The sequence below is a fragment of the Abrus precatorius genome, unplaced genomic scaffold, assembly GCF_003935025.1.
Source record: "Abrus precatorius isolate BTA unplaced genomic scaffold, Abrus_2018 Scaffold6, whole genome shotgun sequence".
Lineage (NCBI taxonomy): Eukaryota > Viridiplantae > Streptophyta > Magnoliopsida > Fabales > Fabaceae > Abrus > Abrus precatorius.
Window position 1 is genome coordinate 24,134,823 of NW_020874406.1, and position 18,831 is coordinate 24,153,653.

Below are 18,831 nucleotides of genomic sequence, written 5' to 3' on the forward strand. Positions count from 1 at the left end.
ATGAATGATGTAATTGCAAGTCTATGACATATTTTTGCAATTTAATATTACTAGGAAAATTTTAATTTCTAATTATGGAGAATTGGAAGATAATCACAACATTATTAGCATTTAATAGAGGCATGATTTAAAACTTAATTTTAAGATCTTTAAGATAAAATCCTTGATTTGCTCTCATGTCATCTACCAGAGAGAATCTGCATATCTTATTGGATAAAATAAATTTTACCATATAAAACTGAATTTTGATTCAACATATATATGTGTGTCCCATTTTCTTACATATAACAATTGCTTGTATAAGTAACTCCCTTTTCAATGCGACCCACACTCTTTCACATTAACAACTTTAACCCCATAGCTTGTATTTCAAAGCAACTCCTGAAATTATAGCAAAGCCACCTCGTCTATGGTTTTGACAGTTGACACCACTAAGCCGCCAAGCCAATGACAAACTGAAAATACATTCTATTTAAGAAAAGGAAAATTAGTCAAGTCCATTCACAGTATATTCCAAGTGCGTGTGTGGTTCCATGCGGCAAACCCAAGGGAGGCTCCTAAATCACATACTTTATATAGCATTTGGATATCATCTTTTAACACTAGAGACACTTAGACAATACAAAAACACTAATATTTGTATTTGTATATTATGTTTAAATATAAAAATTATACTGATAATTTATGCAATTTATTAAAATTATGTAATTTGTTAAAATTATCAAATTTGAGTCACGTGTTTTTATCTCTGCACAAGACACTAACAAAACATAATACGCGTTTTTTTATCTCTGCGCAAAACACTAACATAACATAATACGCACCTTCGTGTCTCTGTAGCCCAATACTACCTTAGATCTAATTCATCCTCAAGGCCTCAATTATATACATATAAACAGATCTTTCCGGAGATTTCAATTTCTAACTTTAATTATACCACTTTTGCTTTTTTTAATATTTTTTTATTATATTATGAACCATATAATTTTGTTTATCAAAGCCATGATGGCAAAAGCTCCAATTGAGTGTGAACAAATAATTTTCCTTGAATGTCCACCTATGCTGTAAATCATGCCCCCATCCCCTCCACACCACCCCCCCCCCCCCCCCAACAACCTTTTTATAATTTTAATCAGAGAGACGTGATCGGGGAACTTTCATTCTCCACCTCCGCTAGCTGTTAAATGAGGAAGACTCTGACTGAAGGACATCATTTATAGCAAGTCCATATTCTTATATCACTTCTAAATTGTAATCTTTAACTTTTACCAATTCCTCTCACTCACATCTATGTTCAAAGTTCGATTCTTCCCAAACTCAATATCAAAACTCCTAATCCACCCGTTGCTATGGAGACTCGCGGGCTTTGTGTCAAACATAGTTGGGTTCAGCTGTTTTGCACTGAGCCCCTCCTTCCAAGACTTGTTCGGACACTGGACCTCGTTGAAGCTCTTTTTCTACAGCGCGGTAACCACTCCTTTATGCATCTTAATGCTCTTCGTGAAAAGATTAAAGTGGGGATTTGCGAGGAGTTTCTAGTTGAGAGCACAGGTGGGTTTTCTTGTCTTAACTGTTTACTTCTATGTGGTCTTTTTTGGAAGATCGCAAAGAAGGAGGGAGGGTGGAAAAAGGGTACGGCAAAATGATGAACCTGATTTCAATTGGAGCATTTGCCATCATGGCTTTGAGCTTGTCGAGACAACTCCAACTTGGGTTCGAAGTTGGGGTCTTCAACTTCTTTGTTGGAGGTTTTTTGGTGACAGTTATGAAGATGAGCTTAAAGTTAGCTCCACTTGCGTTAGTGTTATGCTATTTGCTTGTTAACTTTCGTTCCGTTTCAGATTTCATGATTGAAGAAATGGGTAGAGGAGAACATGCAGAAAAGGAAAATAGTAGGGATAGAGAAGGCATAGAACATGCAGAGGAAGGGAGGAGTACCGTTATGGAAGAGTTTGGTAGCATGCAACTTGTACATTTATTTCCGAACGAGGGTGATCGTGTTTTTCATGAACTCTACTGTTATAAACCATAAAATGAAAAGAATAATTAAATTACATTAAAAAAATTTGTAAAAAAATAATATTAATTTAAAAAATATTTTTTATTATAATTTTTTTCTTAATAAAAATTTATTCAAGACCCCAAGCTCGATGATCAGTCAGTCGGAAAAAAACTGAAAACGTCTGTGTGATCGGTAATCAGAAGAAAAAGTCAGAAAATTCGAGGGTGAAAGGCACACACTTAATGTGTATGTACTGTATCAGCATGTCTGCATTTCAAGACCCCAAGCGCTAAAAGCAACTTAACAATGACTTGATATGACTTATACTCGTTTATCTCGATTTGTCTTATATTCATTTATACAAGGTTTACCTGTTTAAATATATTTTTCTCTCTAAAAAATCATTCTTAAAATTAATCTCTATTTTTTTTTTCATTTTTCTTTCTTAAAAATTACAAAAATCATGCACTTTTTCAATCAAAGGAAAGTTCATGGTATGTTTTAAGGGTAAGTCTATTGTCACACATTTTAAAATATTTTTTTATATAAATTACTCTTTTATTAGTTAGTTAAATTATTAATTATAATATTTAAATAAAAATCTCAATGAAATTTGATAATATACATTTTAAAGTCATAGACACTCACTCATTTTAAAGGGAGAAGAAAAAGTAAGAAAAGAGTATAATGCATTTCATAAAATCAATCCTGCACACTCACAATCTATGTCACAAATAAACCAAGGCAACCAAAGGACCCAAAATATCATCTACTTTATTCTTGCTGAGTGGTAAAGAAAAAAAAACAGTGTTCTTGCTAAATGTTTGAACTAAAATTAATAAAATTAAAATATATGAAACAAATTAAAAAATATATTTTTAAGAGCTAAAAAATTAAATCTTAAATTTAATTGGGATTTCCTAACAGTAAACATTTTTTTTATACCATTAACCTGTTATAAATTGTTATATTATTGAAAATCATTGATTTCTATATAATTACTTTAAAAGCCATTCTTTAAATGCTATCTAATTAATAATAGTGTAAAAAGTTTTACAAAAAATAATGTATTAAAATGAAACTCAAATCTTTATATAATTAACGGATATATATGCTTCTCACTTTTACCGAGAGACAGCTCACCATCATCCTGGGTTTGGTGTCAACAAGCCGTACAATCCACTCGTCTAAATAATAATTTAGTTAATAATTAATATAAGATAACAAAGGTAATCAACTAAAACAAGCCTCCTAGAGGCATTTCCCCCTCTGTAACTTATAACATTACCAAAAGCTAATTTTAAATATCTTATTATAAAATTTGGTATTCTAAAAGATGAAATGAAGTTTTTAAGTATATCTAAATTTACTGAAAATCTTTATATCTTCTTTTGAAATTCTAAAGTGAATAACCAAGATTAAAACCAATTATCAAGGATCCTAAGAATAGCAGAAAGACCATCTGTCCCTTAAAAGACTCATTTATATTGAAATAGAATAAAGTATAGCATCCATAAGTATCTAAATAGAAATTGCATTAAATTTTATTACTTTAACGATGAGCATGTGTTCTTGCATGAAATATATAGATTAATACTTTTTTGAAATAATATTACTTTCATTTATATATCTTCATCACATTATTTAATCTCTGACTTCTCTATTTTTTTATAATACTTTTTCTTTCTTTATCTCTTGTTCATAAAATTTGTTGTGAAGCAAAAATATCATTTATCTTCTTTTTATACTTTTACCAACTAACCTGATATGTATTTTGGAATGGAAATAGTACTGGCAGTGAATCACTAAAATATATTAATTTAATATATGTAAAGCATTTACAAGTATAATATGAAGCACGTTCTGAGTTTAATATTTTGCTTACATATTCATTCAGGTCTGAATCTTTACGATGTGAGGCGTGAACAAGTCGAGGTTGAGCCAGAAATGCTAAGCCCGTAAGCCTATTACAATGTTGGGCTTTCCTTGTTTCTATGTTCTTAAAAGAAATTCCCGCAATTTTTACCAAAATAACTACTTTTTCCAACAAAGCGGAGTTAAGATAGTTGACCAGTCTTGTAGACCATATCCTACTTCATCTAGATGTTGTAAAAGTAATGGGCCCGGCGCATCACGCAACGGCGTACCCTAGTCAAAAACCCGGTGATATACTAATTTGACCAAAGAAAATAAATACTAATAAGATGGGCTGAATGCCTGAAGCAAAGCCTATCGAATCATACTTTACTCATGTACCAAAGCAAAACAAGTAATAATATAATTCATTTATATTATGAAGAAAATCAACAGTTTTTTCAGTAATGCTATTGCCCATGTGTACTCTGCTAATAGATCATCAAAGAGCTTTTAGCAGAGATCAAACACTAATATCTATTTGATTAAGGTCAGGCTGTAAAGATTAGCTATCTATTTTATCAGTTTTGACATGACACCATTGTTAGGTCCTTTAGGCTTTGTAGGGAAGTTTCGAGGGAGAAAAAATGATAGGGTAAAAGAGGAAAAGAAAAGGGAAGAAGAAATAAAGTTCATAAAAAATTTCTCAATTTAAGAAAACTTAAAAACATGGAAATAGGAGAATTTTGAAGAATTTTATAAAACCCCTCTTTAATTTAAAAAGTTTCAAACAAGAATTGTCATCAAATAAGTCTTCTCCTTCCTTCCTTTTCCTCCCTCCCCACAAAAATTGACTCTCAAGAAAACTGATTTAAGTGCAACCATTTTCAGTAGGGACAGCAGATTCAACAAGAACATTCTTCCATATGCAGTTAATTCAAATAGCAAATATTGGCAAAGCTACACTGCTCCATAAATACTCAGGAAAAAACAAAAATGCAGAAGGAAGTGATTTTGCAATGAATTGAAAGATACAAGGCACATAACGTATAAAATGACTGAAAACAAAGGATGATGAGAGTAAACTGTTGTACAACTGTCCAGGATAGAGAAAATAAAAAGGGTAAATGTTAAGGCCACTCATTATGTAATAAAAATAATAATAATTAAATAGTGTTATTAATGCACTCTCCCCCAAATTTTCAATACACCTTGATGTAATTTCTAATAAAAACGTTTTATTTATTGATTTGTTGTCCGGTACCAAGACCAAATAAAGAAACTATTCCTATATGATCGTTATCTGGTGTCTTGATTGGGGGGGGGGGGGGTTCCATAAGAACTGAAGCAAATACAGCCTCGAATTCTCTCATTTTCTGGCGTCAACTGCACCCTACAGTAATCAGTTACAGCAGGGAATCCGGGTCCAGCAAATACATTCCATTTTGAATTAAACTAAATCAAAACAAGTTTGGCTTAAAAAATATTCACTCGAAAGAAAATCACTATAATTCCATCATTTCTGAGGTGAGTGGTGAAACTGCTCATTTACATGTCCTGGTGATCTGGAGACCCTACTAACCATCAATAGCAATTTAACAGGCAAGACCAAATGATGATTGATAAACAATGAAAACTGCAAAGGAAAACATGTTCTTTGAGAAGCCTAGTTGTATTGATAAGAGAACACATTTCTTTTGCGGTTACCACAAAACTATCAGACAAAAAGAAAGATTTCCAATGTACGGACATGTAGATTAAAATCAGCACACAAATCTTAGAAGGGAGACCAAATATTTTCTTTTCAATTTCAAAAGGTGAAGACAAAAGAGGCATTACAAAAATGGTAAAATATAAACAACGCAAAGCCTCGTTTCCAAAGTGAGGAAGCACGGAATCAACCACTAAACTATCAAGTTGCTGTTTTCAGTTGTTTCTCTGCTCCCAAAAATAATCTGTGCACAACAACACTATCCAAAAACACTACACACTACCAGTAGCCTATATCATGCTCCTAGAATTAGTAAAGAAAAGAAAGCAGTAAAGTTGTCATATTCACCTTAACATCCATCACTTGTCAAACCGTACACCAACAAAGACATCACCATCTGCTTCTGTAAACTCCAATTCACCATCATGCACATCCAAATCCAAATCGATGTCACTATCAGTATCAAGACATCTCATCCTGTGCCTGTTCCTGATAGGCCTCTTTGCCACAGTCTTTACTCTCATCCTCCGTTTCCCATTGCCTTGCAAGTCCACTGTTCCAGACCCTTCATTCCTCACATCACCCTCCACCCCTTCTAACCCTTCAGCATTATCATCATCAGAAATGTACACAAAATTGTTACTTTGTCCACCCAAAATGTTGTTACCCTCATTCTCCTTCACCTCATAATACATCAAGGGCACACTCGCCTGACAAGAATAGTACTGCCGGAGCTCCTTCCCCTCTACCACCGTGGCACCCACCTTCTCCGGCGGCTTCATGGCGACGCCATGAAAGGCTTTAGAGCAACACTGACACTGCAATGAGCAATCCTCGTATCTCTTCTCGTACTCGAAGAGGTTCCAGCAGTAGGGACAGACGGTCCAAAACGTCGTCGTCCGGAGTCGTTGGAACTCGCGGTCGTAAAGGGCACGGCGTTCGGGGTGGGAGAGCACGTGCCAAGCTTCTTGGACTCGTGCGAGGGCTTCGTCAGAAAAGGGAAACTTGTCGGCGCTAGTGGGATCGAGGAGGAGGGCCAGTTTGGCGTATTGGTGGCGGGTGAGGTCGCGGTTGGCGGCGTCGGAGGGGCGAAGCTGAAGGACGGAATAGAAGTCGGCGGCGGAGAGGACGTCGGCGACGGCGAGGATTCGGGAGATGGACTCGGAGTGGGGGAGGCGGCGTGCGAAATCGCGGCAGGCGAGAAAGTGGCGGAGGGAGAGCATGGAAGCACACGTGGCGATGGGGTTGTTTTCCGGTATGGGCACGGATCCTATTGGGGTATCCATCGCATGTGTTTGTTGATGGTATGAGTGAGTGAGTGAGTGAGTGAGTGAGAAGTGAGAAAATCAAGGGACAAAGGATGGGTGGCGAAGGGTTCTTTATGTCATTTGAATACCGTTTGCTTGCTTGCTCCGCAATTTGTCTTCTTTATTTGATTTTGTTTATGGTTTTATGTCCATTATTGATTATTGATTATTGATTGATGATGATTATGATTATTGATTATCGTTATATGTTACACGGGTGGTCAACGACTCAACAACAGTCAGGCACGATACGCGTTCGTTTAGATTTGGTATCTCTCTCACTTCTGAATCAGAGTGTGGTGTCATTCCCCAAACATCTTTGTTTTGCCATATGCCAAAGGATGAAGATATTAGGGTAAAATTTACAAGACTTAAATCTACTTTATTTTTTCAAATTAACACTTTTTTGGATATAAGAGAAAATAAGAAAAAAATGAATACAAAAATGATATCGGAATAAAAAGATATTTTTATCCTCATATAAAATGGTACTTGATGTAACATATTTTGAATAAATAAAATTTTCAAACTATTTTTCAATATTATTAACACTCAAATTATAAAATATAGCTTTTGTTAAAATAATTTATAATAAATAATGATTAATCATTATTATTTTTTAAACAAAAAGTTTTAATAAAAACAATAAAATATTTATTTTAACTAAAATAAATAAAATTTAATAATCACTATTATATGCCATGATAGCCATGCTGCACCAACAGATACTAATGTTTCATGTCTTCTGGAAAAATGCATATATTATAACATTTTGTTTTATGGATAAAATGGAAAGTTACATTAATGGTACCATTTCTCTTCCATTTTCTTCTTCTATTAGGGGAGATAAGTTTTAAATGGATCCCCTAACTAAACTTCTTTCTCTCTTCCGTTATACTCAATACCAAACTGTGGAAAAATTAGAAATATGTGCTTTCTTTCTCTCATTATTCTTTTCTCTCGATTTTTTTACACTAGACAGACTCCAACAGTTTAAGTATAATCACTTAATATTTTTTTATTTTAAAATTTAACCTGATCCAAAAGCCAATTTAAATGTCTATTTGATTATCAAACCTATTAAATTATATATATATATATATATATATATATATATATATGTTTAAACAGATCAGGGAACTTACACTTACATTTAGGTAAGAAAACATAAACCACCAAATAAATTAATAAGTATATAATTTTAAAATATTAATTATAAATAACTCATTTCTATCTGTTATCACATATCTAAGGATAAAAATGAGTTATGTTGGATCAAAATTTCGCGAGACCTGAAATTATCTTATTTTTAATATTCAAACTTTAACCTACTTATCTAATATATAACATTTTTTAAAGATTTTATTTTACCTAAAAATTTATTTCATTATAAGACATTAAATTGGGTCACAAACATGCATCTAAATTGTTTAATAAATATACATTTTTTAAATATTACAAGAAAAAATTAATTTAAAGTAGTTTATAGTCACACCACACCTTTTTTTTTTTACACTATTTCTTTACCCTTTTTTTAACTGATCGCCTTCAATTAAACGTCCGAAAAACATTCAATTCGCATAAATCCTCGCGACTCATCATTGGTCCCAAATATTTCAGGAATAGGTAGTAGTATCATCTTTAAAAGCAAACAACAGTTCATTTTAAAAAAAAAAAACAATAAAGCATGTATGGGAGGACTGGATAACTTATCATACGATAGTTTATCTAGTTGAATTATCAAACTTTATTTTGATAGGTCAAATATTATTATGAAAAAGGTAAATAATTAAGAATCATTAGAATAAGATAACTTCATTCTTTTTTTTCTTATCCATACCTCACTTTAATATTTTATAGAAAAAAAATAATTTAGAAATATAATTTTAATACTTTTATTAAAGCAAACTATATGAACTTTATTAAATAATTTTTTGAAAAACACTTTTTTTAATAAAAAATCATTTTACTCATTTTATAAAATATAATTTTAAGTCTTAAAAATTTATTAAAAAAGGTTTAAATTTTAATTGTAAACTTTAATATTTAAGAAAATTATTATAATTTAATATAAAATTAATATTATTTGTACATAAAATATTTTTAAATATTTAATTATATATGTATATATATATATATATGTATTCTATTTAAAAATTAAAAAGTTGAATTAAAAATTAGTTATAGAAAATATTTATATTTTGATAAAAAAAATATTATTTTATTATTTAAATGTAATTTATATATATGTATATATCTAAAATGTTAGATGAAAAGACATAATACTATCTACTTTATCATTTTATTTAAATAAGAATTCTATCTCACGCTTGTCATATTACTGTTTTATCTAATTCTTATATCTTATCATCTTCGCCAAATATGTTCTAAAATGACCGGATTGTATGGGTAGAGGGGAGGCTAGATGGCTTATTGTATGGGTTCATGGAAGAGCAAATTCTCACCATTTTGCCAAAAGCTCATTAAAAAGTACACTTCTAGCCTGAGAAGGGACAAGCACAGACCCAGAGAAGCAAATTCCTATACCTACTACTCGTTTACACCACAAGTCCTATCCGTTCAATTCTAGATAAACCAAACCATCCTGGTATGAATCTTTTTCCAAACTAATATTTACCCCCACTAAGCCATTGGATTTTTGCATTTGCTACCAAAGGCATGTTTGAAAGAGTTTATGAAAAATTTAGGCAAATAACATATACATTCATAAGCTTTTTGCCCACATGTAAAAATAGCTTATTGAATGAACAATTAATTAAACTATGTTTTCAAACTCATCCTAAAACTTCTTCAAAAACATTTTTTGCGGTGTAGATATGCATACCTCAATCAGTGTGCGAAACCAATCGGTTATATCCTACTTCATCAACGAATAAGAATTCAACAGTAAATGATTAGCCAGAGGCAGGCACAGAGGGGTATCAGACTGCTATATTCCACCTGCTTCCCCTCTACCCCTCAAAATAAAAGCATTATTTAATTACTAATCAAGCCCGTTAGAAGAATTAAAATTGCTTTTTGATAGTTCAATACTAATTTGTTCTTAACAAAGGATCACCACGTACCATTTTCCTTGTTACGTGTGAAGAAACTCTTTCTCAGCCCAAAAAGCACAATGTAAGTATGAATCACAGTAGCAACTACAATGAAGACCCCAATATAGACGCATGCAGTTGCAGCACAAACATAAAGGTACCTACAGAACAGTTGATAATGTTAGTTTTGCAAGGTTAAATGATGACATGTATAAATAATTAAATATAATGTCAGAAAATCAGAATAAATCCTTATAACTTCAACATCAAAATAAAAACAATCACAAAGGATAATCTGTGTTTGCTTTATTCATTAACTACTAAACACAAGATTCAAGGAACACTCACTTGGGAGAAAAGACACTCCAAATAAATAAATGATTTCTCATCAACAGCAAAACAATCGTGTATGCAGTCAAGAGAACAGAATTTATGCTGAGAGGTACTAGGCAAGGAAAACCAAGAAGGGTCTTGAGAATTTCTCCAGAATTTCCATCCTTGGTAATTAGTGGACAGATTGTGACCTTCACAGAGATGTACAGCACCATACTGAGAGAAAATAACATTGGAGATGCATAAGTAATGATGAACATTAGAAGACCTGAAAGGAAGGTTGAGTGACTTGAAATTCCCTGCCAATGAAAGGTAATAACTTGCTGAGAAATTAGATATTTATGAACAATTCAAATCTTGAATGCATAACGGAAAATAATGTGCTCTTTTGAAAATAATTACATAAGAGAAATAGAAGACATTACGATAAAAGCTCCAGCCACATCAATAGTAGCCAGCGTATTACTGTTCCCAAGAGCAAAATGGCCTGCCATTCCCAGGTTGTACAGAGCAGTAATCTAATAAAAGCATTGTGTTAAGTAACTGATCAGCATTTTAAAACACATTCAAATACTCATTGTGCGTTTAAGAAAATGCATAATGTGTAGTGTAGAAACAAGAATGTGTAACATGGCATCATCATAATGCAATAACTTCAGCATCAACCAAGTATTTTCATAAATTTACAACCATTGGATTTTAGTAGAAAGCAAAGTTAAACATAGTAATATCAGTACCAGTTTTCAAAACAAAGAAACACACTTGAAAAATTAAAAGTGAACTTAGATTACCCTCAGTTAGACTCCAGGGCAATCACTTTCAAATTTAGCACTAAACTTTAGGACCCCAAACCAATATGAGGTCAGCATATAAAATAAAATCCAACACTTATTGTGACATCTTGTAACTAACCTCAACCCACTTATGACGTGTCCCACTAGAAGAAAAAATAAGTATGCTGGCCAAGACTTGAACAAAGAGCAACAACATAGGCATCACGTTTACGGGTTTTTGAAGCAAAAACTGCAGAAGACACCAAGAAGTTGTGTACACACATCCAGCAATGTACAAGGAATCCTTTAATACAAAAATTGGTGTCATGTTTAGAATTTCAACTGGAGCAGAAGCAGACTTGTATAAGTTTTGCCTTGAGCACATTCCAGGAGTTTGCATAGGCAATATCCATGGCAAAACCAATACAACTGTAATAATGGTGATTCCCAGAATGGCATAGAATAGTTGTACTGATAAATTGGCATCCTTATTGTATGAGGCAGACATGTTCTGATGTTTTACAAAGTGTCGTAATACCAAAAAACCAGACATTAACAAGCAGAACCCAAAAACCATTACAACTTTTGTTTTAGATTTCAGTAAGAACAAAATAAGTATGCCCAAAATGATGACCATGACACATGATGCTATCTGAATCAAGTTTATATATTGGCTGCCAGCCTGCTCTAGCCACTTAGAAATGTCAGGAAGGTGAGTCCAATTTACACCACCTTGACGCCAGCCTCTCAAAATTCTCCCAGAAAGAAGAATAAGAAACAGTGAAATCATTTGGCATCCTGATGTATTGTTTTGTTCCTTTACTGAACTGAGAAAATCACGTGCTTTATTAAGGTCCAAAGACTGTATTGCTTTCCGAAAAAATAACAGGGTGATTGTGGATGTTAGGAAATGCCAGATATAATGCTCTTCCTCAATCATGGAACTTGATCCCATACTGATGACAAGGATCAGGATACCAAACAAAATGAAAACCTCATCCATTTTCCATGGCTTTGAATAATTGTCAATGCTTTGTGTCTCCAAAGCAGGAACTTCTTTGTGGATGACAAATACAAGTCTCAGAAGTATTAAGCATGATATGATCAAAGCAGCAACTCCAAAAACTAGTAAATTAATTGGTTTCTGCATAAACACAATTGTGATGAAAAAGAACAGAATAAGAAATCTTAATAGAAGCTTTCAAGACACAAATCAATTAACAAGATGTCAATATTCCCTCAATACTGGCTATTGATGCTCTCACACAATATTCTGGGTTTAGCAAGGTTAAGAAATTATGACTAAGAAGATCATACATACATCAGTTGCTTTGTGTGATAGCCACTCACTTGCCATGCTCAGAAACTCATGATATGCTCTAACGATGCTGTTATAGCCTTCTGTACTATTAGACCATAAGAAATAAAAGCCAAATAAAAAATGTTTATAAATATTTCTTGTGGAATTTATTCAAAACCTGGCACAACAAAATTATCACATACCTGATGATGACTTTAGCCTTCCAGGCATCATGAAGAGTAGCAGCATTTAAATACAAGCAACAAAACAATTTCTCCTTGCTACCTTTACATTCACTAACTGTGGGTCCACTATTAGTAACAAAAGCATCACATGGAAAATTTCTGCAAGACAAACCAGGCAATTGTGCTTGAAGTAATCGGAATAGCTGCCATGAGTTCAACTGCAGTGCCCTCAACTTTTGGTCATCTAGCTCACCAAAGAAGAAAAAGGAAAGGATAAAATTCCATACTTTTTCTGTTACAAGTTACAACACGTGCTCGATGAAAACAACTGGGAAAAAAATGTCATATCACCTTCTGCTTCATTTGTCTGATAAATAGACAAGCATAGACAGAAAGAGAACTAACCTGTCAGAGAGTCAACCATTTCAGAGATCAGAACACCAATATTATTTTTTGGAATTGGCACGCCAAAAAGTAAAGCTAATGTTGGTGCAATATCAACCTGGTGCACAATAATAAGATGTAAATTGCATTCATATTTAACCACACATACTACCCAGGATCTTTAGTACAATGGTATATTGTCAGTGACACAGTGGTTGACTTGTATGTTTGGTTCCAGATAGCAAACAAGAAAAACAAGAAGAGTACTGAAATAGAAAAATAAGTTTCAACCTGGAGGGCAACAAATTCATGTAAAACACAAAAAGGTTCCCCACAAATGGATGCATACAAACAGAAGTTGACTAACATACTCAAGGCAAGAGGATTCATTCATGGTAGCAAACTGTTTTGAGAACACATTCAAGTTTAAGAGAGGTTAAGAAAATCATCAACAATAGTTAGTCCTGTGTGCCACAGCCAACAAGCATGAAGTATAGTTTCATTACCTGAAAAATTGTGTCATAATTGGATGATGCCTGGCCAGAGGCATGGGTTTTTGGACCAATAAATAGAGCTATAGAGTCTGTTTCCTCGTAGGATGAACCCCCATGATTCCCATTCTCAGTCATTCCATGGTCACTGACCACAACCTGTATAACAGTTTGCAGCAGAGATTAATTAAAACTTGGATTTTTTAGTGGACTCAATCTTTACAGTTTTAATTAATAATTAATTTAAAATAGCCAAAGAAAAAAAATGGAAAACGTCAACTATATTTCAAAATAAATATCATAGGTATAAGTCACACAAATGAAAATTATTATCCACGTAGATATATACGCAACAAAAAGTATAGACTTGAAAGCCATGAGAATATACTATGGATTCATGAACACAAGGACTAACACTTGTAAATCTGCAGTCCCAATTATTCCAGATTCAATAAATGACAGTATGTATAATGGTAAGTTCATTTATTTTTTCCTCAGATCACTATAAAATTGACAATTCACTCACAAAGCCAATGGCTGTTTATCATTAACTTTTAAAGAAAAATTCTTAGAATTCAAGCAATTTTTTTATTTACTTATACAAGCATGTATGCAAGCTCAAACATGCAAATGCATCCTTAATTAAAGTCATACAAGTATTGAATACATTAAGAAGCTAAATAGATTAAATGCAACAGAGGAACTCTTGGGTAATTGTGTTCATATTAATGACTAGAAATGTCCACACCATAATAAACAAGTCATATGAATTCTGTAGTATACAATTCAAGAAAGCAACTAAAAGATAGTCACAAACCAGAAGTGTCTGCCCTTGATCCTTTTCTAGATTTCGCAAAGAATTAATATGGATCATCTTCACTACTTCATCCATTTCAAAAAGTTTTGAAGCCATTAATACACTGAAACAGTAAATGTCCAAGTGAAGCTTAGAGGATAGAATGAAATTACGTGTCATGTAGAGAAAATAGATAATGATGATACCTGTTGCGTCCACCAATATGTCCAACATGATCCAAGCCTAGATAATGAAGTATCTAAAATAAATTCAGTAAAATAAAATTAAATCTTCATTGAAAAAAAGTATCATATCATTTAGAACTAGACAAAACATCCACTATTGACATACAATAAAACTAAGTTAACATAACAATTTTGAAGAATCCTTCTACTACAAATGGATATCTTAAGTCTTAACTTTCACTGAAAAGTGAAAACCAAAACAAACATTTTTTTTACTATTTGGTGTCATCGTATAAGTAGAGCCAAACCGACTTATAGTTGATAAAAAGAGGTAGTAATACAATAAGCCTTCACTTAAGTCCATTTAAATAGTTGTAATACTTGGCACTAGTTATAGATATAAGAAAATCATAAAGTTGACACTAGAAATCCAATACTCAGAACCACAACAAAGCCATACATAACACCAATATTCATCAGTAACATGATATCACTAAAACAACTGCCACCCTTTGGCCAGAAAAAGAACAGGGAATGAGAGGAGGCAGGGGAGTCAAATAAAATGTACCGAGTTCTACATGCAAATATGTACAAATTTGCAAAGTGAAAATTATCACAAAATGGAAATTCAAATTTATTAGGTGGGGACCAAATTATGAAGGGATCAAAATTAATTACCAGAAAATTCCAATCATCTCTGCTAAGTTCATCACCAAGATGTCGAGACACATTTTGATCTACTTGTACAGTATCTTTAACCTGTAGTAACAAGAAGCTTCATAAAAACAATGTAAAATAATAAGGCAACCATTTGTCCTTGTATGAGAAATACAAAGTTATTATTAACGAGAAATGCTAATGGATTGAGAGGTCAAATAAACTCTTTTTATTCTATATATATATATATTAAAAAACTTACAAAAAAACTGCTAACTCCGTCATATCTTTCAAATAAACCAGGAAATAACTTGAGCCATGTATCATCACCATGCATAATGATTTTCCATCCAATCTTAAAGAACTGTGCTGCAACAAGCAAGTAACAATGAAATCAATACTAGTTCACAGGGAAAAAATTGATATAGTCAAATTTTCCAACATTGGTTGCTACAACTAACCAAGAAGATTGTCATCTAAATATGCCTGGGTGTTAAAGTTGAAAGCAACATCCAGGAAACCCCCAATTGCTCCAGAAACCATGGCCTGGATGACAAACAAAAATATATATAAGCATAGGTCACAAAAAGGAAAGGAAAACAACAGATCATAAGCTTTCCTTTCGTACTTCCACATTTGAAACAGGAAGCAACACTAACCTTCAATCGGGGCATGGTAACGGTTGGAGCAGCAGCAATTGCATGATACCCAACAGCCATGCCATTTGCCAACAACGACTGTGTATAAGGCATAGCTTCCATAAAAGTCTTATTAGGAGGCTGACCCTTCTTACCAAGCACAAATTCTGCTGGCAGACCATCAATGACCTACAACAAAATCGTACACCTCAGCCCACAAACAACCAAAACACATAAATAACCAAAAATCATAAAATCAACTAATATGATGTCTCTGGCAATCATACATACCATTAAGACGAGTCGATCATATAAAGGAAGGATCTCAGATACTTCCTACACAAGCAACATTCTGTAAGTTCATAAGTAAACACAAAATTTAAAGCAAAAACGACTTAAATTAAATTAAATTAAATCAATCACAGCAGACTACAATTCACAACAAATACGAACGGCATTAAGATGCTTTATACTGTGAGCTGATATCAAACAAATGATTATTCGTAACAAGCATAAAGCATATAGATACCAAAATCAAACTTAGAATTCGCATTCACCGCCACAACCTGATACAAAAACCTAAGGCGATCTGGAGGCAGAGACGGATCGCTCTGATTTGCGACGCCGTTGTTATTGCAGGTCGGTCGTCGGAAACTCTCGGATCCACTAACGAAAAGTGGAAGTAAAGTAATGAATAAGTAAGAAAGGTTAAGGAGATGGAATGGAAAATATGATTACAGATTGGAGGTTGGAGGTGTTACCTGTGGCCGGAGAGAACTGGTTTGACGGGGAAGAAACCGAAAACGAATATGCTGAGACCAATGAACTGAATGATAACTGCTGCGATGCTGAATAGTGTGAGCTTAGTGCAAGAAATTGAAGACATTTCGTTTTCTGTTGTATCCACAACGCCCCGGAGAGGAAAGCACAAGAAGCACCGGAGAAAAAATTGAAAATACTTCACTGCTATCGTGGCCTATTTTCTCATTTCAAAATTATATGCAAAATTTAATTCTAGAACTATTATTGTTTACTTAATTTTTAAAGCTGATTTTAATCTTCTAAAATAATATTTTTTCTTTAAAAAATATGTATTATACTTTTAATATAAAAATCATTTTAATTAAAGTAAGAAAGATCCGTTGTCCCATTTTTAAAAGTTTAATAAATATTATTACTTATATTAACCATCAACTGAAGTTGACTTTGAATGAACAAGTTTATATGAAATAATATTATAGATTGACTCATTGGAAGTTATTGCAAGAGAAGTCTAGATTTTTTCGTCAACTTAAAACTTCAATTATGTATAGATAAAGGGAGATTCTTAATTGATTATCAAGGCATTTAATGAAAGAATTACATTTTTTTAGTGAGATTATTATTGGAAGATATCATAGCAAAGTATAGAATTTAGTTCATACATCTTTCATTGGGACAAAATGACACAATAGAATTGCTCATGCTTTAGCAAAATTTGGTATAAATATTGATAATACCATTCTTTGGATGGCCATTCCTCTGTCATTGATGCACTCTCTCTTGATTTTTAATAAATTTGCATCTTACTAAAATAAAGAGTTAAACTTTGAATGGATAATTTTTGTAAAATAATGTATGTAGATTATGGTAAAGAAAAAAAATATATCAGCATGAATTTCAACACATGCATTATTACTTGAATATATCTTGAACTTTTGATTAATTGCGATTATAGACATTAAGCTTGTATAAATTTTATAAAAGTTAATATAATCAGTTAACAGTTATTTAGGTGATGTGATAATAAAACAAGCAGTTGTGTAACTCATTTCTAGCCTGCGAAGATGTGTTTTGTAAGAATTGTAATTTTAGGTGATTCGTTTCAAAATAGTTTTTAGCAGATCGTAGTTTAGAGAGTCATGTGAGGATAGCAATTGAGGATTTTATTTTTTCTTCAAAATTTTATAAATAAATTATTCAATAACACATAAAATTGAGAATACTAAATAATGAAAATATTACAATAATGTACAATAAATATTTTGATACTCAAAAAAATTAAATACTAAATTCATATATACTAATAGAAAAGTTATTGTTAGCTTTAGACTTAGTCATGATAATGCAAAGCTTCTTATATCGATGGCATTAAATTTTTAAATTAAACATTAAAATATAATTTTTTCACCTACTAACAATTAAGAAAGTAACTTAAATCTCACCTGATCACAAAAGAGATATTATTAACTTTAGACTTAGTTATGATAATGCAAAACTGCTTATATCTTTAACATTAAATTTTCAAATCAAACATCAAAATATAATTTTCTCCTAAAATTTTGTAATTTATTTTTAGATAAAACTTACACATACAAGTCCAATAAGAATTAGTGTTTTCAACGAGAAACAGATGAATAACGTGTTAAAACTAATTCTTATTTTAAAAAAAGTGAGTCAATGTTTAATTTAAAATTTTGATAAGTTTTATTATTATTGTTATTGTTAACCCTACCATATATGTTATATGCATTTTTTTTTTCAAACCAAACATGTAAAAGTGTCCATTCCTTTTTCAATTAAATGATATTAAGAAAAAATGATATTCTTCTGTGACGATGATAAAGTTGCGTGCATGTGTTTGTAAGAAATAACTTGCTAATTTAGGTTAAAACTGATGTCCCTGAATTGATAAATCATTTTCTATTTTCATGAATAATTACAATGGCTATTAGCTATTGTGCCATTTCTTGTATTAAACTTTAAAAAGAAAAAAAAAATGACATTTAATCATTGTTAGTAAACAAAAATGTCTCCTCAAATCAAATTAGCACTACAATTTTTATAGGTTGGCTTCGGATTTTTTTTTGGTTCAAGAGTCATTAAAAAATGAGAGCAACATGTAAAAGGAAAATGTATTACTAAACTCGATGACACGACGAACCAACCGTCGATCAAGTTAATTTTAGACATGACAAATACATTTATGAAATCGATCCAAATTAAACCAAATAATTGAGTGGTTTGGACCAGCAACTTAGAGGTTTAAATGAACAGCAAATTATGCTGTTTAAACTTATTTAATTGCCAAACGAACATCAAGTCATAAATAAGAATGCGGACTCAAGCTCTTAGGTTGATCACATCTGATATATTAATTATTTTTCTAATATATGTCCA

At 32.2% G+C, this 18,831-nt stretch overlaps 1 protein-coding gene across 4 annotated transcripts; it reads right to left on the reverse strand.

Moving 5' to 3' along the window:
* Positions 1–213: 213 nt before the first annotated feature.
* Positions 214–16,639, reverse strand: LOC113868915 (GPI ethanolamine phosphate transferase 2). 4 transcript variants are annotated; one of them, XR_003505437.1, is made up of 19 exons: positions 16,434–16,604; positions 16,239–16,338; positions 15,964–16,008; positions 15,694–15,861; positions 15,496–15,580; positions 15,297–15,403; positions 15,056–15,136; positions 14,399–14,451; positions 14,214–14,316; positions 13,412–13,555; positions 12,927–13,023; positions 12,540–12,765; positions 12,358–12,442; positions 11,176–12,180; positions 10,689–10,781; positions 10,279–10,562; positions 9,961–10,091; positions 9,720–9,846; positions 3,703–5,492 (listed from the first exon to the last, which is right to left on the reverse strand). XR_003505437.1 is itself a non-coding variant. In XM_027504911.1 (18 exons), the coding sequence occupies exons 1-18, from the start codon at positions 16,556–16,558 to the stop codon at positions 350–352; spliced, it is 3,051 nt and encodes a 1,016-aa protein (XP_027360712.1). In that variant the 5' UTR covers positions 16,559–16,639; the 3' UTR covers positions 214–349. The 4 variants fall into 4 exon arrangements, 2 of the variants coding, with proteins under 2 accessions (XP_027360712.1, XP_027360713.1); XR_003505436.1 differs by having other exon boundaries at positions 3,797–4,150; positions 16,434–16,636; XM_027504911.1 differs by lacking the exons at positions 3,703–5,492; positions 9,720–9,846 and adding an exon at positions 214–468 and having other exon boundaries at positions 16,434–16,639.
* Positions 16,640–18,831: the final 2,192 nt, after the last annotated feature.